Raw genomic sequence first — 20553 nt, 5'->3', positions numbered from 1 at the left:
CAATCTCAGTCATTTCTCGACAATGTTGTACCACTCAGCAGACACTGATTGATGATGCACTGGTACTCCAAGTTAGCAGAATAAATCATACCTTGGAAGCCCCTTGCTTTCCACTATCCAGTGACTTTTGCAAGAAGTAAACAAGAATGGATAGATCTCTGTGGAATGAAACTTAGCCCAAGTTCTCACCTTATTCTTAAGTAATGATGTTATCTTAATGACCATTCATCACTGGCTCTCCTCCCAACAATGGGATATCTTGGAAAAAGTATAGTGTGGAAAATGTACCACTAGGAGAGCAAAACTATTCACAAGTAGGACACGGTATTGTTTAATATTCATCAGAAGGAAAACCCTGGATAAACTGAATAAAAGTCAATTTTTTCTCTCCCCACAACTGCTGCTGAATACTTACAAATCATTGTTGACCATTTCAAATATCCAGCATCCACAGTTGTTTTTTTGTAAATTAATTGCCTTTGCAGAATAGGAGGCTTGGGTCAGAACTTCTATACAATAAGCACATAATAGCTAGCATATCTATGATTCCTACAGGAAGCACTAAATATAGACTGCTGTTCTGACATGTGAAAGAGAAAATGACACAGAAATGAAAAACATTGGTAAATTATTTATCTGTCAAAATAAGGTACAAGTTATGGCTTAGATGATGCCTGTCATAGACTGTGACTGACCTACAGAGCATAGGGTTAAATCCCACTCCAAAATCTAGACTGACTTTCCGTTGCCAGTCTGCTCAAGTGCTCTGTTAGAGGGATTCCTCCAGTTTCTCCACAGACAGCACCGGTCTGCATTCCTGCAGAGAAGAAAAAACTCCTGTACCATCATTTTGAAGAGCAGGTGAAGTTCTCTGGTTTCTTGGCCAACATTTACCTTCTGCTATTATCTAACAGAGAATTATCACATTACAGTGTAGGAGTTTGCTTTTGCAAAGTGGCTGCTGTGCTGTCTACAGTAATACAGTGATAATCCTTCAAAATAAATCATCACTACTCACAGAGGTCAAAGTGGGTTTATGATTTTAATTCTTTTAACACGAGATGCAGATCTAATATTTTATAACGCAATATTTTATGAAAACTACAGCCAGAACAAAGTCATAGAGTCATTGGGAACTACAGCACCGAACAGGCCCTTCAATCCATCTACACCTGCATCTTAGCCCTCCGTCTTCCATCCATGTACTTATCCAAACTTCTCTTCAATTTTGCAGTCCAATCCACATCCGCCACATCGGCTGACAGCTCACTCCACACTTACACCACCCTAAGTGAAGAAGCTCCCCCTTCAAATTTTCACCCTTCACCCCATGAGATCTAGTTCTGGTCTCACCCAAGCTCACTGGAAAAAGCCTGCTTACATTTACCTGATCTATACTCCTCAAAATTTTGTATACCTCTATTAAATCTCCCCTCATTCTCCTATGCTCCAGGGAATTAAGCCCTAACCTATTCAACCTTTCCCTATAACTCAGGTCCTCAAGTCCGGGCAACATCCCTGTAAATTTTCTCTGGACTCTTTCAATCTTATTGATAGTTAGGATTAAACTCAGACTAGCAGTCCTGCACAGTCCCAATGGATAGTCCAGGAGTTACATTGATTAAGGTTGCACATCAGAAATATATATTTAGCCCAAGGAAAGGAAAGAAACTCCACGTTTAATTGCAAGTTCTGAAGCTTAACACCTTCCCCTTTACTACAATGCCATGGCTATACTCTTTTAGCACTACTAGGACAATTTGAGGCAGAAACAACCAAAGCATTACATAGCCACAAGCCAGTATTTTCAATTTTAAACACTGACATATCAAAAGGCAGTTTGAACACTCTCTAATACTAAGTTCACAAAAGAAATTATTCAGTGTAAACACATCCTTTTAAGTTGCTTGGAGTACAAGTATACTGTAAATTCTATAATGCACCTGACAAAGATCCATGCAAAAATCAAAAGGTTCTGACTATTCCTCTAAGTAACAACGTTTAAATATTTGCATATTTCCAAAGGCAGTTTAGAAAATAAAACTGCATAGAAAACGGAAATGTACAATCACGTCTAAAGGTGGGAGCAGGAAAAAAATTGTGGGGAATTACGATTCTATGTTTCTAATTGCATGCATCTGGATTCACTGCAGAGGTTGAGGAATTTGACAAATTCACACTGATATCACATTCAGCTCACAATGTATTAACTGCATATAACCTTTTAATGATTTTGAAGGATACTAAGATTAGTTAACTGAAGTACAAGAGACCTTAAATATAAAGTGACTGAGAAAAACAAATGATAGGTGTAAAACACACAAGATGCTGCAAAATCTCAGTGGATCAGACAGCATCTATGGAGGGGAATGAACAGTAAAGGTTCTGAGCTGACAGAGAGCGAAACATCGGCTTATTTATTCCCCTCCACAGATGCTGCCCGACTTGCTGAGATCTTCCAGCGACTTGTGGGTGTTACTCAATTTTTCCGGCATTTGCAGAATCTCGTATAAATGACAGATGCAGAACACATCGCTCAAGTTCTTGACTACGCTGTTTATATGTTGAACAAGAATGCTACCCAAATCAATGGAATTTTTTCAATAAACATTCATCTGAAATAGGAAAAAATCTTATAATTTAGGATGGGTGTCGGAGGCATAAAATTATGCAAAACTGACTGAAAACCCCTGTTCGTTCTCCTACAACAGAATGCACAGTCCATTGTGACAGATACTTAGGCAACCACCATTGAAACTTTGAAGACTGTGCCTTTGAAAAACAGCACATATTCAACTGTAGGACAGAATTCCAAATATTATTTTTTCTGAGGCATCAGCTTTTACAGGTAACAATGCAATTGCTTTCACAGCTCAGCTGCACTGAATTTGTTCTTGTCAAATATGTTCTTGTCTAATATATCTAACCAAACCTCCGCCACAGATGGTCCTATGGCTGCAAAAGGAGGAGGGTTGGACACGGGACCAGCAACTGCATCACGCAAAAACCCACAGCTACAAAAACGGCAACAAAGACCTCATTCCTTGAAGGGGAAGGATCTTCGGCAAGACATATGAAGTTGGGTGGCAAAAGTGGAAGCTTCAGAGCCAATTAAACTTTTCTATCAGACCAGAAAAGAGGCCTCTGGCGAGCTACTTTCCTTGGTCTATGCCCTAGTAGGGGTGATGGGCTTAAGATGGTGGTATTTAACCAAAAGATTCTAATAAAACTGTCAAAGGCAGTACTCAAAGTGAAGCTCAAAAAAAGTACTACAATAAAGTATTTGCCAATGATCAAAGACCACTGTACATTCCTGACAGATTCCAGTTAATAACTTTAAACATCACCAAGCAGAAGTCAGTGTAAATCCTATACTGTCAAACACACACTCAAGCTATCAGTGTAATATATGTGGCTGTCCGTGGTGGTCATGTATCACACAAATAACTTCAGGGATGAATGACATTCATTTTAATATAGCTCAGAACATGATAGATGTTGCAGTAAGCTCCATAATCCCTCAAGTCTACCAAAGGCCATGCCCAAAAATGGCACCTAATGGTTTTCTGCTTGAATCTCATATGGGGGGGGGGGGGGAAGGGGTGAATCCACAGCGCAAGTGAAATGATGAGTAAATGGGTAGAGGTGAGTAAGACCGAGTAAAGTGATTGGATACGGGGCTTGAAATGAAAAAATAAGAGTGACAAGCAAATAACAAGCAGGATAGACAAAGGAGAGTCAGTGCATATTGTTTAAGTGGATTTTCAGAAGGCCTTTGACAAAATGATGCACATGAGATTGCGTAACAAGATAAGCCTATGGTATTACAGGAAAAACACCAGCATGGAAGTGAGATTGACTGACTGGCAGGAAGCAATGAGTGGGAATAAAGGGAGCCTTTTCTGGTTGGCTGCCAGCAACTTGTGGTGCTCCACAGGAGTCTGTGTTGGGGCCACTTTGCCTCATGTTATATGTCAATATTTGGATGATGGAATTGATGGCTTTGTGGTTAATTGTCCCGGGCAGACGGAGGGGCAAGTTGCACTTAGCTTGGGAGAATGGGGAAAAAAGTGGCAGATGTACGGTCATGCGCTTTGGCAGAAGAAATAAAAGCGTAGACTATTTACTAAATGGGGAGAAAATTCAAAAATCTGTGGTACAAAGGGACTTTGGAGTCCTCATGCAGGGTCCCTAAAGGTTAACCTGTAGGTTGAGCCAGTGGTGAGGAAGGCAAATGCAATGTTAGCATTCATTTGAGAGGACTAGAATATGAGAGTAAAGATGTAATGATGAAGCTTTATAACACACTGGTCGGACCACACTTGGCCTGAGCAGTTTTCGGTCCCTTATCTAAGAAAAAAATATGTTGGCATTGGAGAAGGTCCAGAGAAGGATTCCAGGAATGAAAGGGTTTCAGTATGAAGAATATTTGATGGTTCTGGGTCCGTACTCGCTGGAGTTTGGGGTGGGGAGGGGGAATCTCATTGAAACCTACTGAATATTGAAAGATCTAGATAGAATGAATGTGGTGAGGATGTTTCCTATTTTGGGGAAGTTTAGGACCAGCGGGGACACCTCAGAATATAGGGACATTCATTTAGAACTGATGAGGAGGAATTTCTTTAATCAGAAGGCAGTGAATCTGTGGCACTCATTGCCACAGACAGCTGTGGATGCCAAGTTATTGCAGAGGTTGATAGGTTCATGATTAGTCAGAGCATCAAAGGTCTTGGGGAAAAGGCAGGAGAATGGGGTTGATAATGATAATAAATCAACCATGATCAAATGATGGAGCAGAAGACGGGCCGAACGCCCTAGTTCTGCTCCTATGTCTCATGGTCATAATGTCTAAATGATTGGGGGACTATGCATGCTTATGGGTAAAATGTCAGTGGGTCAGAGCGAAGTAGACCTAAATAGGGAGGATAGCCCGTGAGATAAGGAGAAGGAACGTGGCCCAGATAAGGTGAAGTCTTGATGGGTGCTGTTGGGGAGTGGGGCAGAGGACAGTGGGGGCAAATACATCCCTCCAACTCACGGGCAGTAGCGGTTGATTGGGGAGGGGGCGGTAATACGTGTACGGGCAACGCAGGAGTATGTGTCAGAGCAAGGTAGTGGGAGTGTCAGGGCGGGCTGGGGGCGTGGATGTCCCGCCAGGTACGGGGCACAGTCCCTGGGCCATAGCAGACCATACTAGACCGGACCGGGCCCCGCAACCGCCTGATCTCCTTCGGCCCAGCTACTCACCATTCTCCGGGTCCAACACCAGCCTCCGAAGCAGAGGCGTAAGGAAAGGTTCCGGGGAGGAGCAGGCCAGCCAGTCAACGAGCAGAGTCACTCCGATCACCGACACTGACACTAAAGCTTCGGCTGCAGTTCTCAGCCGGCGTTAGTAGCGCGATCCCAGGTCTCAGCTGTGCGCATGCGCACCCACAGCCCAGTCGCCAGCGTCCAACTGCGAACACGCGCACGCACAACGCTCATCCTCGGACACAACCACGCGCACGCACACGGCTCGTCCTCGTCTTCGCGCAGCCGCATTCCGGAGGCAGAAGATGGCGACCCAGGAACAGGAGGAGGAAGAGGGTGAAGATTATATGTCAGATGCTTTTATAAATTTTGAGTAAGCTATCCTTCAGGGTTCTGGGATTGGGCCTCAACCAGAATGGTCATTGTGGTGAAACATGAACGATACTGCAGCCGGCACGTCGTCTGCCGGTGTCAGACCCGCCCCTTACGGTGACGAGTTCTGCCTCTTCCACTAACTTCGCAGCCTGGCCTGAAGCAGTTTGTCTTGGTGTCTTCGGCCGCGCAGTGCTTGCTTCCTGCTGCTCAGTGTTAAGGAAAATGACAGCTGAAGTTAGACTCAAAAGTTTGTCATTGCATATTCCATGACGCCCACCCCCAGTCTTGAGTAACCCCATTCTCACATTTATTTCCCCGTAAAATACTCTCACTCTCATGTCCATTAATTCCCCGATTTTCCCATCACCCACTTAAACTAGGAGTGATTTGCAGCTGCCAATTAAGCGGCCAACCTAGGTGTCTTAACGATGTGGAAGAAATCAGTGCAGTTAGAATCAGGTACACAAGACATTGTGTAGATGCTAGGAAACGAGCAGCATACACAAATTGCCGGATGAACTCAGCAAGTCAGACAGCATCTATGGAGGTACATAGACAATAGATGTTTCTCACTGAGACCCTTCATCAGGATTGGAAAGGAAGGGGGTGAGGTTTTCTCCAGCCCTGATGAAGGGTCTCAGCCCAAAACATCAACTGTTTATTCCCCTCAATAGACATTGCCTTATTTGCTGAGTTCCTCCAGCATTTTGTGTGTGTGTTGCAGTCAGGATCAGATTTATTATCACCGACTGCTAAAATGACTTGAAGTTTGTTGTCTTGCGACATCAAAGACAAAATATGCAAACTCCACAGTGACGGAACCTGAAGTCAGGATGAAACCTTGCTCATCGAGTAGTGAATCAGCAGCACTGACTGTGCTACTGGAATCTGTTACAGCTATGTTACAAGTCTGTGTCATACTTAGTAGAAACTATTTGCTTACAGTTATACCAGAGTCTTCTCTAACAATGAAAGACTTAATAGTTATCATAGGCAACTGTGGAAAACTGCTGCTGAATTCCCACAAGGTGAATAAATAAATGTTATTTAATTAATGCCGATTCAGAGTGTAGTGTTAACAAATTTGCCAGGAGAACTCCTTCCTTTTCTTTTGAATAATGTAATCACATTTTTACTGTTACTTAACATGTTACAGTTCTGTCCCAAAGCTGGTAATGATGCTGAGAAGTGAACATCTATTGCCTTTTATTAGTTGAAATTTAGACCATCGTTGGCACAGTGAATATTTAGCCATGAAGTCAAGGAATTTTGCAAACCCTTTATTATAAATGTTTGGGTCTTGACTGAAGATTTGTGTCGAGTAATAACCTAAAGCAGAATAACACAGCTTCGGAGAAATACAGTGGAGATTAACTGGTATCACAGTTAAAGGACTTGGAATTATTCTCTTTAGAGCAATATTTGTTATGGGCCTCCTTATAGAGTTGATCAGATATACTTACTGAATTAAGAAGAGTCATAAAGCATAGAAACAGTCCCTTCAGGTCAATTGCTGACCAAGATGTCAAAATGAACCGGTCCTATTTACATTTGTACCTGCAGAGGTCCATATTCCTCTTTGCCTTCTCCTGTATCTGTTCAAATATCTTTTAAGAATTGTATGTGTATATGCTTCTATAGCTTCCTGTGGCACCTCTTTCCATATACCCACTGCCCACTATCTGAAAAAATACCCATCGGGTCCCTTTTAAATCTTTCCCCTCCTACCTCAAACATATGTCCTCTAGTCCTAGACTTCCATATCCTGGGAAAATGACCTTATCTGTGCCCCTCATGATTTTATACAACTCTTTCAACCTCTTATGCTCCAGGAAAAAGGCCCAGACTATCCAGTCTCTTATAACTCAATCCCTCTCCTTCTGGTAACATCCTTGTGAATTTTTTATGCATCCTTTCCAGCTCAGTGACATCCTATAGCTGGGCAACCAGAATTACACAAATCATACCATTTGCTTTGGTAGAGTGGAGAAAAGGTGGTGTTGATAATTGGAAGAATTGATTTAAGGTTCCGGCCAAGGATCAAAGGGAAGATAATGAAAGCAAACTGATTTTAATGTGCCCATAGACAGGATGTCAAGCCAGGACTGGTAAAGGTGGAAAAAGTGAAAAGGCACCAGGAGAAAAAACCTGAGCAGGAAAAGACCCAGAAAAGAGTGAGTCGTGAAGAGGAAAGGCGTGAGTCCATGCTACAGTGCTCGTTGGGAAGTGAAAATAAAGGCTTTGCATTGCTTCAGAAGATGGGGTATAAAGAAGGCCGAGGACTTGGCAGGAATGGTGTGTATCCAGTAATCTTCTGCTACACTTGAACCATTTTTCAGAAGTTGTATGTCTAAGCTGCAGCATGAATTAATCAAAGGAATTTATTACTGCTTTAATGGTCCATTATTTTAAGGATCAGCTAGAATGTGTGTTTTCATAAATGGTAAAATATCCCAACGTAAATCATTCAGTATAAAGTAACCTGATAAAATAGACATAAAATGTATCTCTATCGATCTATGATGTGTAGTGATCTCAAAGGAGAGAATTGAATATCAACTTACCTCTGCTTTACTCCCATGTGTTGTTACTCAAGCAGGTGTAGGACATTCATTTCCTTTGGCTTCAATTAGATCATCACATATCCACATCTTAATGTGCCAACTCACCTTGATGTCATAGTGATTTAACAAAAATCTTCCACCCCGCCTCTGAAATTTCTGCTATCCTTTTACGCCTTTTCTCATTCCTCTGTGGCATTTTCTCCAAGATTAACATACCTTTCCAACGACGTTTGTGAAACAAAGCCTATCATCATGATAGCCCATTGTGGCTGTACCCGCTGTTCTAAAATGTTGTCCAATTAATACCACTCCTTTGTTTTGCATACAGGCCTGCAGTGATTAAGCATTTTGACATCTATCTCACACCCTTTTGAACATCACTGTCAATTTTTCCTCCATCATTATTTTAGATATTATATTCCTGATTAGCAGAACTTGTAGGGTTCACAAAGTGGGAAGTACGGTGGGGGGGGTGGTGCTGAGTACATGGAATATCCTGCCGAGGTGGTGATAGAGCCAGATACGTTTGATGAACTCTAAGGAGCTCTTAGATAGGCACATGGATGATAGTGAAATGGAGGGCTACGTAGGAGGGAAGGGTTAGATTGATCTTAGAGTAGGTTATAAGGTCAGCACAATATCCTAGACCAAAGGGTCCGTAGTGTGCTATAGTCTTCTATGTTCTAAGGAAGCATTGTTAAAAAAAAAATGCACACTTTGCCTGCTGAATTCATAGAAACATAGAAAACCTACAGCACAATACAGGCCCTTTGGCCCACAAAGCTGTGCCAAGTATGTCCTTACCTTAGAAATTACCTAGGGTTACCCATAGCCCTCTATTTTTGAGCTCCATGTACCTGTCCAGGAGTCTCTTAAAAGACCGTATCATATCCGCCTCTACCACTGTTGCCGGCAGCCCATTCCACGCACTCACCACTCTCTGTGTAAAAAAAAACTTACCCCTGACATCTCCTGTGTACCTACTTCCAAGCACCTTAAAACTGTGCCCTCTCATGCTAACCATCTCAGCCCTGGGAAAAGCCTCATTAGTTCAATGAGTAAATTAAAACAAAAATCCAGACCACAACACCACACCTTCTGTGGTGCTATCTGATCAGCTAGGCACTTCAGTATTTTCTGCTTCTGTGCTTAATAGACTCGTATTCTTTCAAATCCTGTCACGTGACACTATATAGAGAATTTTGTAGGGCAGAAACAGGCCTTTCGTCTCAGCTGATCCATGCCAGTATTTACAGCAGTCTGGTCTTGTATTGCAGCTACTCCTCGTGGTATCAAACACCACATTCTGGCCATTCTGCGTGTAGTGGTTTATTTATAATGGCTACAATATTAAACCGTGTAAATCATGCAGTGTAAATTAATATCATGAAAAATTGGCCTAATCACAAAGAGAGTTTAAATAATATTTTAGGATAGAGATCAGGAGTTACTGACATGATAACATTAAAATCTTAAGTGTCACCTTTACTTTTGCAGGATCTGGAATTGTTGAACCCATCCCTCTGCAGATCAAAAAAGGTTTGTTAAAAGCAGTTTGATGTGAATTTTCAGATTGGATTGTTATTTTTATTTATATATGGGATGTGAATGATGTTGGCAAAGATTTATTACCACCCTTTATAGTCCTTGACAAGGTAGGCACCGTGTGTCATTTTGAACTGCTGCCCAGTGGTACTGTTAAGTAGGAGGCTTCAGGATTAAAGATTAAAAATTAGCTTTATTTATCACACATACATTGAAACATACAGTGAAATGCATTGTTTGTGTCAACAACCAGCAAAGTCTGAGGATGTGCTGGGGGCAGCCTCCAAATGTCGACATGCTTTTGACTCCAAGATGGTCTGCCCACAACTTATTAACCCCTTCATCAGGACTTGACCTGAAACATTGACCATTTATTCCTCACCATTGACCTGCTGAGTTTCTCCAGCATTTTATGCCCAACATCTGCAGAATCTCTTGTGTTTAGAGTAAATATTAAGGAGGTTTACAAAGAGAGAACAAACCAAACTGAATTAGAAGGGTGGGGTGGGGAGTAAGATAACATCCAAGTACCATCTTTGATATAAGCAAATTATCACGTGTAGGAAAGTAGAGGAAGCTTAACTGAAAACATCATCAAGTCTGGTTTTGAGAAGGTATTTAAAAGTGGAGAGAATTTGGGTCATCCAGAAAATAGATCCAAAATAGGCAAAGATCTATTACCCACAATTAAGGTTAAATTAATAGTTGGTATTTATTAAAAAAGGTGTTTCACAAATACCCCAGTAAGATCACTGCATTTTCTTATTCAGGCAAGTAGGATAAGGAAGTTAGTGATGCTTAAGATCTTGAAGAATATTCAGTAAGAGCAGAACATAATTGCTTTGCATTTCCTCCTCCTCCTGAGGAACATTAGTTTTCTGAGGCAACACCACAAAATGCTGGAGAAGCTCAGCAGGTCTGCAGCCTCTAGAAATCAACAGTCAACACTTCGGTCCAAGACCCTTCGTCAGGACAGAGAAGGAAAGAGCAAGACGCCAGAATTAAAAGGTGGGGGGGGGGAGGGGAAGGAGGATAGCTAGAAGGTGATAAGTGAAGCCAGATGAGTAGGAAAAGTAAAGGGTTGGAGAGGAAGGAATCTGATAGGAGAGGATAGTGGCCCACAGGAGAAAGGAAAGGAGGAGGGGCACCAGGGGGAGGTGAGAAGCGGTAAGGGGCCATGGTGGAGAACAGAAGAGGGGGAGACAGAGGGAATTCTTTTTAACCAGAAGAAGAAATCCATATCCATGCCATCAGGTTGGAGGCTACCCAGACAGAATATAAGGTGTTGCTCTTCCTCCCTGAGGTGGTCTCATCGTGGCACAAGAGAGGAGGCTAAGGACCGACAAGTCAGAGTGGGAATTAAAATGTTGGGCCACTGGGAAGTTCGCTTTTGGTGGATGGAGTGGGGTGGTCGATGAAGCGGTCTCAATTTACAACAGGTCTCAGCAATATAGAGGAGGCCGTATCAGGAGCACTGGATAAACCCCAGTGGATTCGCAGGTAAAGTGTTGCCTCACCTGGAAAGACTGTTTGGGGCCCTGAATGGCGGCAAGGGAGGAGGTGAATGGGCAACTTGGCCATTTGCAGGGATAAATGCCAGGAGGGAGATTAGTAGGGAGGAATGAGTGGTCTCAGGGGCAATGATATTGCTTGCAAACTTGTTGCAGTGCTTGTGTTTGATTGACTGAAATACAAATTTTTTTCTTAAACCATTAAAGGACGTGGCGGGATTGGCCATGAACTAGCTAAGAAACGGAAAGCTGAGGAAAGGATGGAATATCGAAAGCGATTGATGCAAGTCAAAAAGCAGGCAGAGAAGGCTGCCTTTAATGATTATAGGTACAGTATATGACTACCTGATATATTTATTTAATACAAAGCATGAATTTATAGAAACAATTTAACCCATAATATTTTAAGGTGGAAACATAACTTGTTTCCAATAGGAACCAAACCCTGGTCACTGAACATGAACCAGATGGGACCCAACAATTTGTGTCAGCTTCTGGTCACCTGTACATTCAGTGCCATGTATTCGGCCTTCCTCAGCCTAGATGGAAAGACAACCCCATCCCTAATAACCACAACCCCATCCCTAATAACCTTGTGGGTGTTAGCATTGTCATTATCGATATCTTATTTCAAATTATTATAGCTACAGTGATGATTGGGGATAGAAAAACTTTTAAGTTCTTGTACACAGGCAGAATTCAGACTGAGAATGGTCTGACTGACTTGAGGATGGGTTTTAAATTTATACCCAAGCAGACTATCAATGAAAATTGCTTGCAAACTTGTCCCTTTCTAGTTGTGTCTGTCCAGCCCTGTGGTGACAGGAGCACCACCCTTGTAGGACGGTATCAAGCTAACTTTACATTGGTAGATTCCACTACTGGGGAGGACATGTCTACAAATTTCAAAAAGTGGCTTTTATATGTTATCACCATTTTTCATTGGCCCAAAATTCTGACTTTGTGACATCTGGAAATATACTCAGTGGCCTCTTTATTAAATACCTCCTGTACCTAATAAAAATGGCCACTGAGTGTACAATCATGGTCTTCTGCTACTGTAGCTTATCAACTTCAAGGTCCGGCATGTTGTGCATTCAGAGGTGCTCTTTTGCGCACCACTGTTGTAAATGAGGTTATCTGAGTTACTGTCACCTTCCCATTAGCTCGAACTAGTCTGGCCAGTATCCTCTGACCTCTCTCATTAACCAGGCATTTTCATCTACAGAACTGCTCCTCACTGGATATTTTTTGTTTCTCGCACCATTTTCTGTAAATTCTAGAGACTGTTGTGTGTGAAAATCCCAAGAGATCAGCAGATTCTGAGATATTCAAAGCACTCTGTCATTCCACGATCAAAGTTACTTAGATCACATTTCGTCCCCATTCGGATGTTTGATGTGAACTATAACTGAACCTCTTGCCCATGCCTACATGCTTATGTGCCTTGAGTTGCTGTGACATAATTAGCTGATTAGATAATTTGCATTAGCAAGGAGGTGTACGGGTGTACCTAATAAAGTGGTGATTGAGTGTATTAACACATTGTAAGACAAATTCCCATTGCCTTGTACAAAGTTTGTAAGTATGGGGTGCACTGTTACCTACCTCTGAAGTATCAAATAATTTCTGGATTTCCATGGTAACTACAAATGAACCCACTTCAGATATTTCACATTTTGAGGACCCTGATTTGGATCTAATTAATGATCTTATTGTGAAATTCAAACTTAGAAAGCCAGAAAAGGAAGAATTGATACTGTGGAGTCTCACTCTCTCAATTTACTACTAATAGAGAGTTTTTCTTGTATTTTTTCTTTCTATACCTTTTCCCATATAAATTAATTCTTGTTTCCACTCAGTGGCCACTTTATTAGGTACAACTATACACCAACTTGTTAAATCAAATATATAATCAGCCAATTGTGGCAGCAATGCAGTGCATAAAAGCATGCAGAAATGGTCAAGAGGTTCAGTTGTTGTTCAGACCAAACATCAGAAAGGGGAAGGAATGTGATCCAAGTAACTTCGACCGTGGAGTGGTTGTTGGTGGACAGATAAGGGTTGGTTGAGTATCCCAGAATCTGCTGATCTCCTGAGATTTTCACACATAACAGTCTCCAGCGTTTTCAGAGAATGGTCCTAGAAACAAAATATGTCCGGTGAGCAGCAAATCGTAAACAAGAGATTCTGCAGATGCTGCAATCCAGAACAAAAACAAATTGCTGGAGCAACTCAGCAAGTCGGGGAGCATCGTCAACTGTTTGTTCATTTCCATAGATGGTGCTTGATCTTCAGCATTTTGTGTGTGCTGCTCCAGTGAGTGGCAGTTCTGTGGATGAAAATGCCTTGTTAATGAGAAAGGTCAGAGGAGAATGCCCAGCCTGGTTCAAGCTGCCAGGAAGACAGCAGTAGCTCGAATAAATTACATGTTACAACAGTGGTGTGCAGAAGAGCATCTCTGAATGCACAACACATCGAACCTTGAAGTGGATGGACAACAGAGGCAGAAGACTGAGCACATATTCAGTGGCCACCTTCTTAGGTACAGGAGATACTTAATACAGTGCCCACTGAGTGTATATCCTTCTGTGTCTAATCTAATGCTTTATTCACCCTATTGCTACTTACTAAATCCTATTATTTAAATATTTAAACAGAGTAAGACTGAACCCTGTTGTTTATCAATATTCACTGCCTCACATTACACTATTATCTGCTTATGTTTCATATCCAAAAATAATATAGCCTGAAAGCTGAAAGCAGCTCCCATGCACTATGACCTGATTCAGTCAAATTTTGGGGCATTGTATTTCCTCCTCCTCAAAACTATTCACAGCACATCCAGTTGCACCAAATGTATAAATGCCACTTGGTCTAAAGCACTATATCAGTTGTACAGATTCCAGATAATTTAACCCATACAGAATCCAGTAACTAGTCTATTGCATCCTATCCACTCTGCCAATTGTACTGACTCGAGCCAATATAGCCTATTGTACAGAGTCCGTTGGCTATAACCCACCCTATCATTCTATCAATTTCAGCCATTATAATTCATTCAATATATTATACTAGCATGTCAGTGTCCTCACAAAGAAGGCACGAATTACTTCTACATTCTTATAAGTTTACATAGATTTGTGATGTCATCTAAGACTATGACAAATTTCTATAGATGCTGTGCTAGCTATCCCTGACCAGTCTCTGCCTCTCTAATTTCAATTAGGTTGTTTTATTCTTTTCCCCTTTTTACGTTCTAGGGTACGTTTCAGATTCAAAAAGGACCAAAGTCAGATGGAAAGTGATTTACGGAAGAGCCAGTTTGCCTGTCAACAACTGGATGAAAAGAAGGTAAACTGATTTTCTGCAGTTTTTTTGCTGAACTGTACCCCCCCATATCACTTGTAAGCTTTAGATGGTGAAAATCTATCAGTCTTGTTGAATAATTCGGTTCATTTTGGGGAGAGTATTCTAGGTTTCCACAACTTCCCATGGATTCCTGATTTCTTCTTCCATACCAGCTTTGATGTTTAGTTTACGTTCTTTTGTCCTACGCTGCCCAATTACACCCTTGTGACCAGAAGCAGAATAGCTCCGAAGCCCATCCAATTGGCCTGGGTGCAAGGTTGGATCACACTGGGCAGCAAGCCGATTTGAAGAAATCAAGAGTGGCCTCAGACTGGGGGGACAAAGTCTGGGCCAGAGCGATTTGCTAGGCGGCATGTTTCAGGCTTTCGCTGTAGTGGTGCCTGGGTCCTAGTGTGAGGTACCATGTGCTTTTTGGACAATTTACACGATCAAAGACAAGAGTCTCTCTCTCTCCCCACCCCCCCAACCCTACCCCTCACAACCCCTACACCCCCTACCCACCTCTCTGCCCTCCCCAGCTGCTCTCTCCCTCCGTCCCTCTGTCCCTCCTCTCTCTCTCTCTGTGAAGACTGCCCCAACTGCTGTGCTCTGTGCTCATGTGATGGACTGATACTGAGGCTCATGCCTACTCTAGGCTTCAGATTCATGCTCTCATTTTGGGTCAGGATGTTGTTGCTCACTACTATTGTTTGCTTGATTTGTGTTTTTCTTCCCCTTTCTCTGCACATCGGGTGTGGGTCTTTTTTTTAATTGGGTCCCTTTTGGTTTCTTCCTTTGTGGCTGCCTGGCTGCCTGTAAGCAAACAAATCTCAAAGTTGTATAACTTATACATTCTTTGATAATAAATGTACTTTGCAATCTTGAAATCTTTGAATCATACTTGAAAGATGAAGAAGTAAATGAAGTTGTTTTGTGAACTGTCTTCTGTTCACTGACGCCATCACTTCCAGTCCTGATGAAGGGTCTTAGCTCAAAACATCAACTGCTTATTCTCCTTCATAGATGCTACTGATTTGCTGAGTCCCTGCAGCATTTTGTGTGTGTTGCTGTGGATTTCCAGCACCTGCAGAATCTCTTGTGTTTGCAAGTTCATTGCACGCTTAGCAATACAATGTGGCATGCATTAGCATTCTGTAAAACGATGTGCAAAGAGTAAACAACAGGAATTCTGCAGATGCTGGAAATTCAAGCAATATACATCAAAGTTGCTGGTGAACGCAGCAGGCCAAGCAGCATCTATAGGAAGAGGCGCAGTCGAAGTTTCAGGCCGAGACCCTTCGTCAGGACTAACTGAAGGAAGAGTACTCACTCTTCCTTCAGTTAGTCCTGACGAAGGGTCTCGGCCTGAAACGTCGACTGCGCCTCTTCCTATAGATGCTGCTTGGCCTGCTGCGTTCACCAGCAACTTTGATGTATATTGCAAAGAGTAAAGTTAGTTTTTGTGAATGTGCATTTGTGTAAGAGCATACAGCTGTTTAACTTTTATATCTTTCTAAATGTTCTTCCTCACTTTTTTGCACAGGGTATAGATATCCCAGAGAAAACATGGTATTGGCTGCCCACTGATAATGAGGAAGAAGATGACGAGGATGAATCAGATGTTCAGAAGTTTGAAACAGTATGGGAATTTTCACTGTATCTTTCTTAATCTTCAAGCTATATTGTAATTTTAGAATAAGTTGTACTATCGAATGGACAACACTAAGAATTGACCTTGAGGTATCTTCCAGTCAGTTAACTGCCAGTTTAACTTCAATCATCAACAGTGTAGAGCAGTGTTTCTCAATCAGGGTTCCGCGAGAGTTCGCTAGCGTTTGCGCAAGAGGTAGTGATTTTTAAAAAATAAACATCGTTTTTTGAATTGTGCAACTCACAATGCTAGCGTTCACAGTGGTGGGCAGTGACTGAGCAGCCCCGTTTGCAATCTCATTAGAGGTCTCTCAGCCCAGTATGGCAGTGCGCAGTAGGACCACGTTTATTTGGTTGAGCCCATCCTTGGTTTTTGACATGAGTTGGTCTAGAGCAGCCTTTCTCAACCTTTTTTTCTTTGGGGGAACCCAGGAAATAATTTTCAGGTCTCAGGGAACTCCTGCGTAAAAATTATACCTACAGCTCACGGTACATTAATATGATCATTAAGTTGTAGACATAGTCATCCAAGAATAATTGCCAATGCTCTTTTGAGTAGAGAATGAATTTTTAGCCAACCTTCCTTGGAAAAAACAGATGGTTAAGCTTAGCTTACCTTTCTTGAACTTAATCTCTTTCTTTTTTAAAAACTCATAAGGCAAACACAATAAGTTTCTGTTAAATAACTGGCTTAAGCCAAAATGCGATTTAACTTTTCTAAAGGTAGATTTAATTTAAATAAAGGTTGTAGATTGATTTTAATTAATGCTATTTTACAACATGAACATTGACAATATTGAGTAGTGAAGTTACTAAAAACCATAAGCCAAAGCAATATGAATAAAAATATAGCCTAAGACGCAACTTTATATAAGACTTTGAAAAAACATTTTCCTAGTAAGTGACATGATCAGGCTCAAATATATGCCTAGCTTGTGAAACCCGTGCTTGTTTTTTGCTGCACAAATACTCAATTCTGTGTCAAACTTGAGATAAGCACATATGGATTTCACCTTTAACTTGGTGAGTGCTATTCTTGCTCTTGATGCTTATTAAACAAGAAAATGCTTGCTCACACATGTAAGAATTTGAAAACTGCAGCAAAACATTCATTGCTTTCCTATGAATGGCAGGATACTCTTTCACAGAAATCCAGAACTTGTCAAGGGGCAGGTCAGTAAATCTCATCTTGAGTGCACGATCATACTGCAGCTCACAAAGTTCTTTGTCTTCTCTCAAAGTCAAGTTCTCAGGCTGAGCAGAAGTTTCAGAGAAAGGGTCCCTCACCCAGTCATATACTTGTGTTGAATGGGAGAGAAAATGCTGTTCAGTTTTGTTCTGCAGTTCTTCTAAGTGGTTTTCAATAAAACTTAAAACTTTCTGATATCCTTCCTCACTCTCAAGCCCAAGCAGCTGTGGAAACATTTCAAGATTTCCTTTGTGCAGCATGATTTTTCCAAAGATTCAGTTTCCTTTTAAATCCAGGAATCTTGTCACTTGAAGTCGTAACATTTTTTCCAGGGCACTGCAGAGACTTGTTCAACTGGTTCATATGATGAAAGGGGAAGATGGGGGAGGCTGGCGTCATAGATCAAGTTGGGCGAGGCTGGCGTCATAGATCAAGTTGGGCGAGTCCATTCATTGCTCGGAAAATGACTTGGTGCTCCTCATCAGCTACCATCCTCCCCTCCGTGCAATACAGCGCTCACTAATTATCAGCGGCCTCCCCATCTTGCGTCAAAAACCGAGAATGGACAACCAAATAAACAGTGTGCTACTGCGCACTGCCACACTGGGCTGGGAGACCCCTAACGAGGTTGCTCACAGGGCTGTTTGGTCACTGCCCACCACCATGAGTGCTAGCTTCGCGTGTTGCACCAAGTTCAAAAACAATGTTTTTTTTTTAATCGTGATCTCTCGTGGAATCTCTGGTGACCTCTCGTGGAAACCCGGTTGAGAAACAATGGTCTAGATGATTTTCTGCCATCAGATTTCTGAATGGACCATGAACACTAACTCACTATTTGTTCTCCCTTTGCACTACTGAATTTTTAGAAATACTCTATTTCTTTTGTAACCTATAGTATTTTTATACACTGCTGCTGCAAAACAACAGATTTCACAACATATGTTATTGATTATAAACCTGATAATGAAATCAACTGAGACGTGTCAATGAAGAGCATTTCATGTAGTATTCATCCTTCCCATATACATGAGTTATAGAGTACTACAGTGCAGAAATATGGTCCTTAGTCCTATCTAGTCCTTGCCGAACTGTTATTCTGCCTAATCTTATCGACTTGCACCTGAACCATAGCCCTCCATACTCCTCCCATCCATTTAGTTATCTGAATTTCAATAAACAAAAAACTAATGTAATAAATTAAATTTATGAATCAATTAGCAACTCATAGCATCCAAGGGAAAGTGGCAAAGTGGATTAAGAATATGTGCAGTGAGAAAAAGCAACAATTATGTTCCATATGGTTTGGTGCCATGCTCCTTCTGGTCTACTGAAATGATTTAGACTTAATAATTCCAAAAACTTTGTTTGACAGAAAGAAAGTTAAGTGCAGTGGATTCCGGTTAATTGGGACACTTCTGGACCAGTATATTTTGGCCCAATTAAGCAGCTGCCCCAATTAGCCGAAGGGCAAACTACTGTTTAATTGAGTAACAAGTTTTGTATTTAAATGAAATACAGGACAAATCAGATCACTACCAATACTACTAGAATATTGTAAAGTTATGTATTATTCCTGATAGTTATTGGTGGAGGAATTCATCCAGTGTACACTGCTGTGTTCTTTTGATTGACTGTAAATGAACGAAGTCAGTGCAGACACCTACTACAGATAATGGACTGCCTTCATACAATGCTGTCAGTAATTGCATCCTCCAAATATTCACTTTCTTTTTAACATTCAAGATAATTGTCAATATCTTCAAATTCTTTATAGTTCCTAATTTATTGAAGTAGTGAAATCATTTCATTTTCACTCCTGGTCATTTCTGGTATCTTGAAGCCTGAATGCTTGAAACTGCAGTGAGCAAAACAGTTGCAAATTATCTTGGTGCTACCAGTGACAAAATTCACTGCTTTTTGAAGACAAACACATGCTACTGACACTATGTGAAAACTGCTCTAAGCACAGTGTAGTATCTAACAGCCACACAAGTACATGCAACTGACGCTAGTTAAAAACTGTTCAGTGGCAGTCTCCTGTGACCCTGTCCCAATTATTTGGTCCCATTTGGTTCCATTGGTCCCATTGCAGCCTTCATTATGGTTGACCTCAATTTCTTCCTCCAGTGGCTTTCCATTGCTGCTAGCTGGGCAGGATAGCCGTCACCCAGTTCTACACACATCTATCCACTTGAAGCCAGGGAATCCCCTGCAATGGCTTCTTTTTCTGTTTCTACCCTGTCACTTCTGTTGCTCCCCAAAGGCTGTGTCCTTGGTGCTATCTGTTTCTCATCTACATGTTAACATCATCAGAAAGCAAAGTGTCCATTACTGTGTGTGCTGTGACAGCAGCCAGCTCTACCTTTTGGAAATCTAGCCTGGCATTCAGGACTAAATGAGCAAAAACTACCTCCAGCAAATTTCCGGGAAGACAAACCTTGTCTTTAGTCCAATCACAAATGCCATTCTGATTGTCTTGTATGGTGGTCCTATGAGGAAGCTGAATCAGAATGGGCCCTATACTCACCAGTTATTTGGAGATACAGCACAGTAACAGGCCCAGTGAGCCCGTGCCACCCAATTACACCCATGTGACTAATTAACCTAAAGAACTGTACATCTTTGGGATGTGGGAGGAAACGGAAGCATTTGGAGCAAAACCACAAGGTCATGGGGAGAACAGACAAGCTCTTTACAAACAGCAGCAGAGTTCCGATCTGACTGAAATAAGTTTCTGAGAGGTCGTCACAGGATAGACGGTGAGTGTATGTTTCTCCTTGTGGGGAATCTAGACCTGGGGATATAGTTTTAGAATAAGGATTCTTGGAGCTTGCTCTGCTTTAATTTAATTGGCAACATCCTGCCCTCTATATTTCATATTCCCAAAGGCCATTGAGCCAGGAATTATTCTCTTCTCACCTCACTGTAATGTGTAAGGACTTGGTGAACCACATCAGGTACATACAAATTATCCAGTTTATCCAGTTGTAAAATAATCATAGAGCAATACAGCCCTTTGACCCAATGGATCCTTGTCAATCAAGGTACCCACCTAGCTTTGGGCATATATACCTCTAAATTCCTTCCCCCCTCAACCCCCACCAGACTCCATATACCT

General features: G+C 41.6%; 2 protein-coding genes across 4 annotated transcripts in view; one reads left to right on the top strand and one right to left on the bottom strand.

Moving 5' to 3' along the window:
- Positions 1-5384, bottom strand: part of heatr5b (HEAT repeat containing 5B) — a 149185-nt gene extending 143801 nt beyond the window's left edge. Inside the window, exons 1-2 of one of the 2 annotated variants that reach the window (XM_063039747.1) lie at positions 5248-5382; positions 696-817 (exon numbers count right to left, since the gene is read on the bottom strand). The gene's annotated coding sequence lies outside the window, so the exon portion shown is untranslated. Of the gene's footprint in view, positions 1-695; positions 818-5247 lie in introns of both variants that reach the window. The other variant, XM_063039740.1, reaches the window with a different exon arrangement.
- gpatch11 (G patch domain containing 11) overlaps positions 5277-20553 on the top strand; it is a 24476-nt gene continuing 9199 nt past the window's right edge. The window contains exons 1-6 of one of the 2 annotated variants that reach the window (XM_063039770.1): positions 5277-5586; positions 7712-7920; positions 9687-9728; positions 11453-11573; positions 14509-14599; positions 16140-16235. In XM_063039770.1, the coding sequence (XP_062895840.1) occupies positions 5423-5586; positions 7712-7920; positions 9687-9728; positions 11453-11573; positions 14509-14599; positions 16140-16235 (723 nt within the window). In that variant the 5' untranslated portion in view covers positions 5277-5422. Of the gene's footprint in view, positions 5624-7711; positions 7921-9686; positions 9729-11452; positions 11574-14508; positions 14600-16139; positions 16236-20553 lie in introns of both variants that reach the window. The other variant, XM_063039775.1, reaches the window with a different exon arrangement.

This window comes from Mobula hypostoma, chromosome 2 (genome assembly GCF_963921235.1).
Source record: "Mobula hypostoma chromosome 2, sMobHyp1.1, whole genome shotgun sequence".
Classification (NCBI taxonomy): domain Eukaryota; kingdom Metazoa; phylum Chordata; class Chondrichthyes; order Myliobatiformes; family Myliobatidae; genus Mobula; species Mobula hypostoma.
The sequence above is the reverse complement of the archived record's forward strand: the minus strand, read 5'-3'. Positions and strand labels throughout refer to the sequence as shown.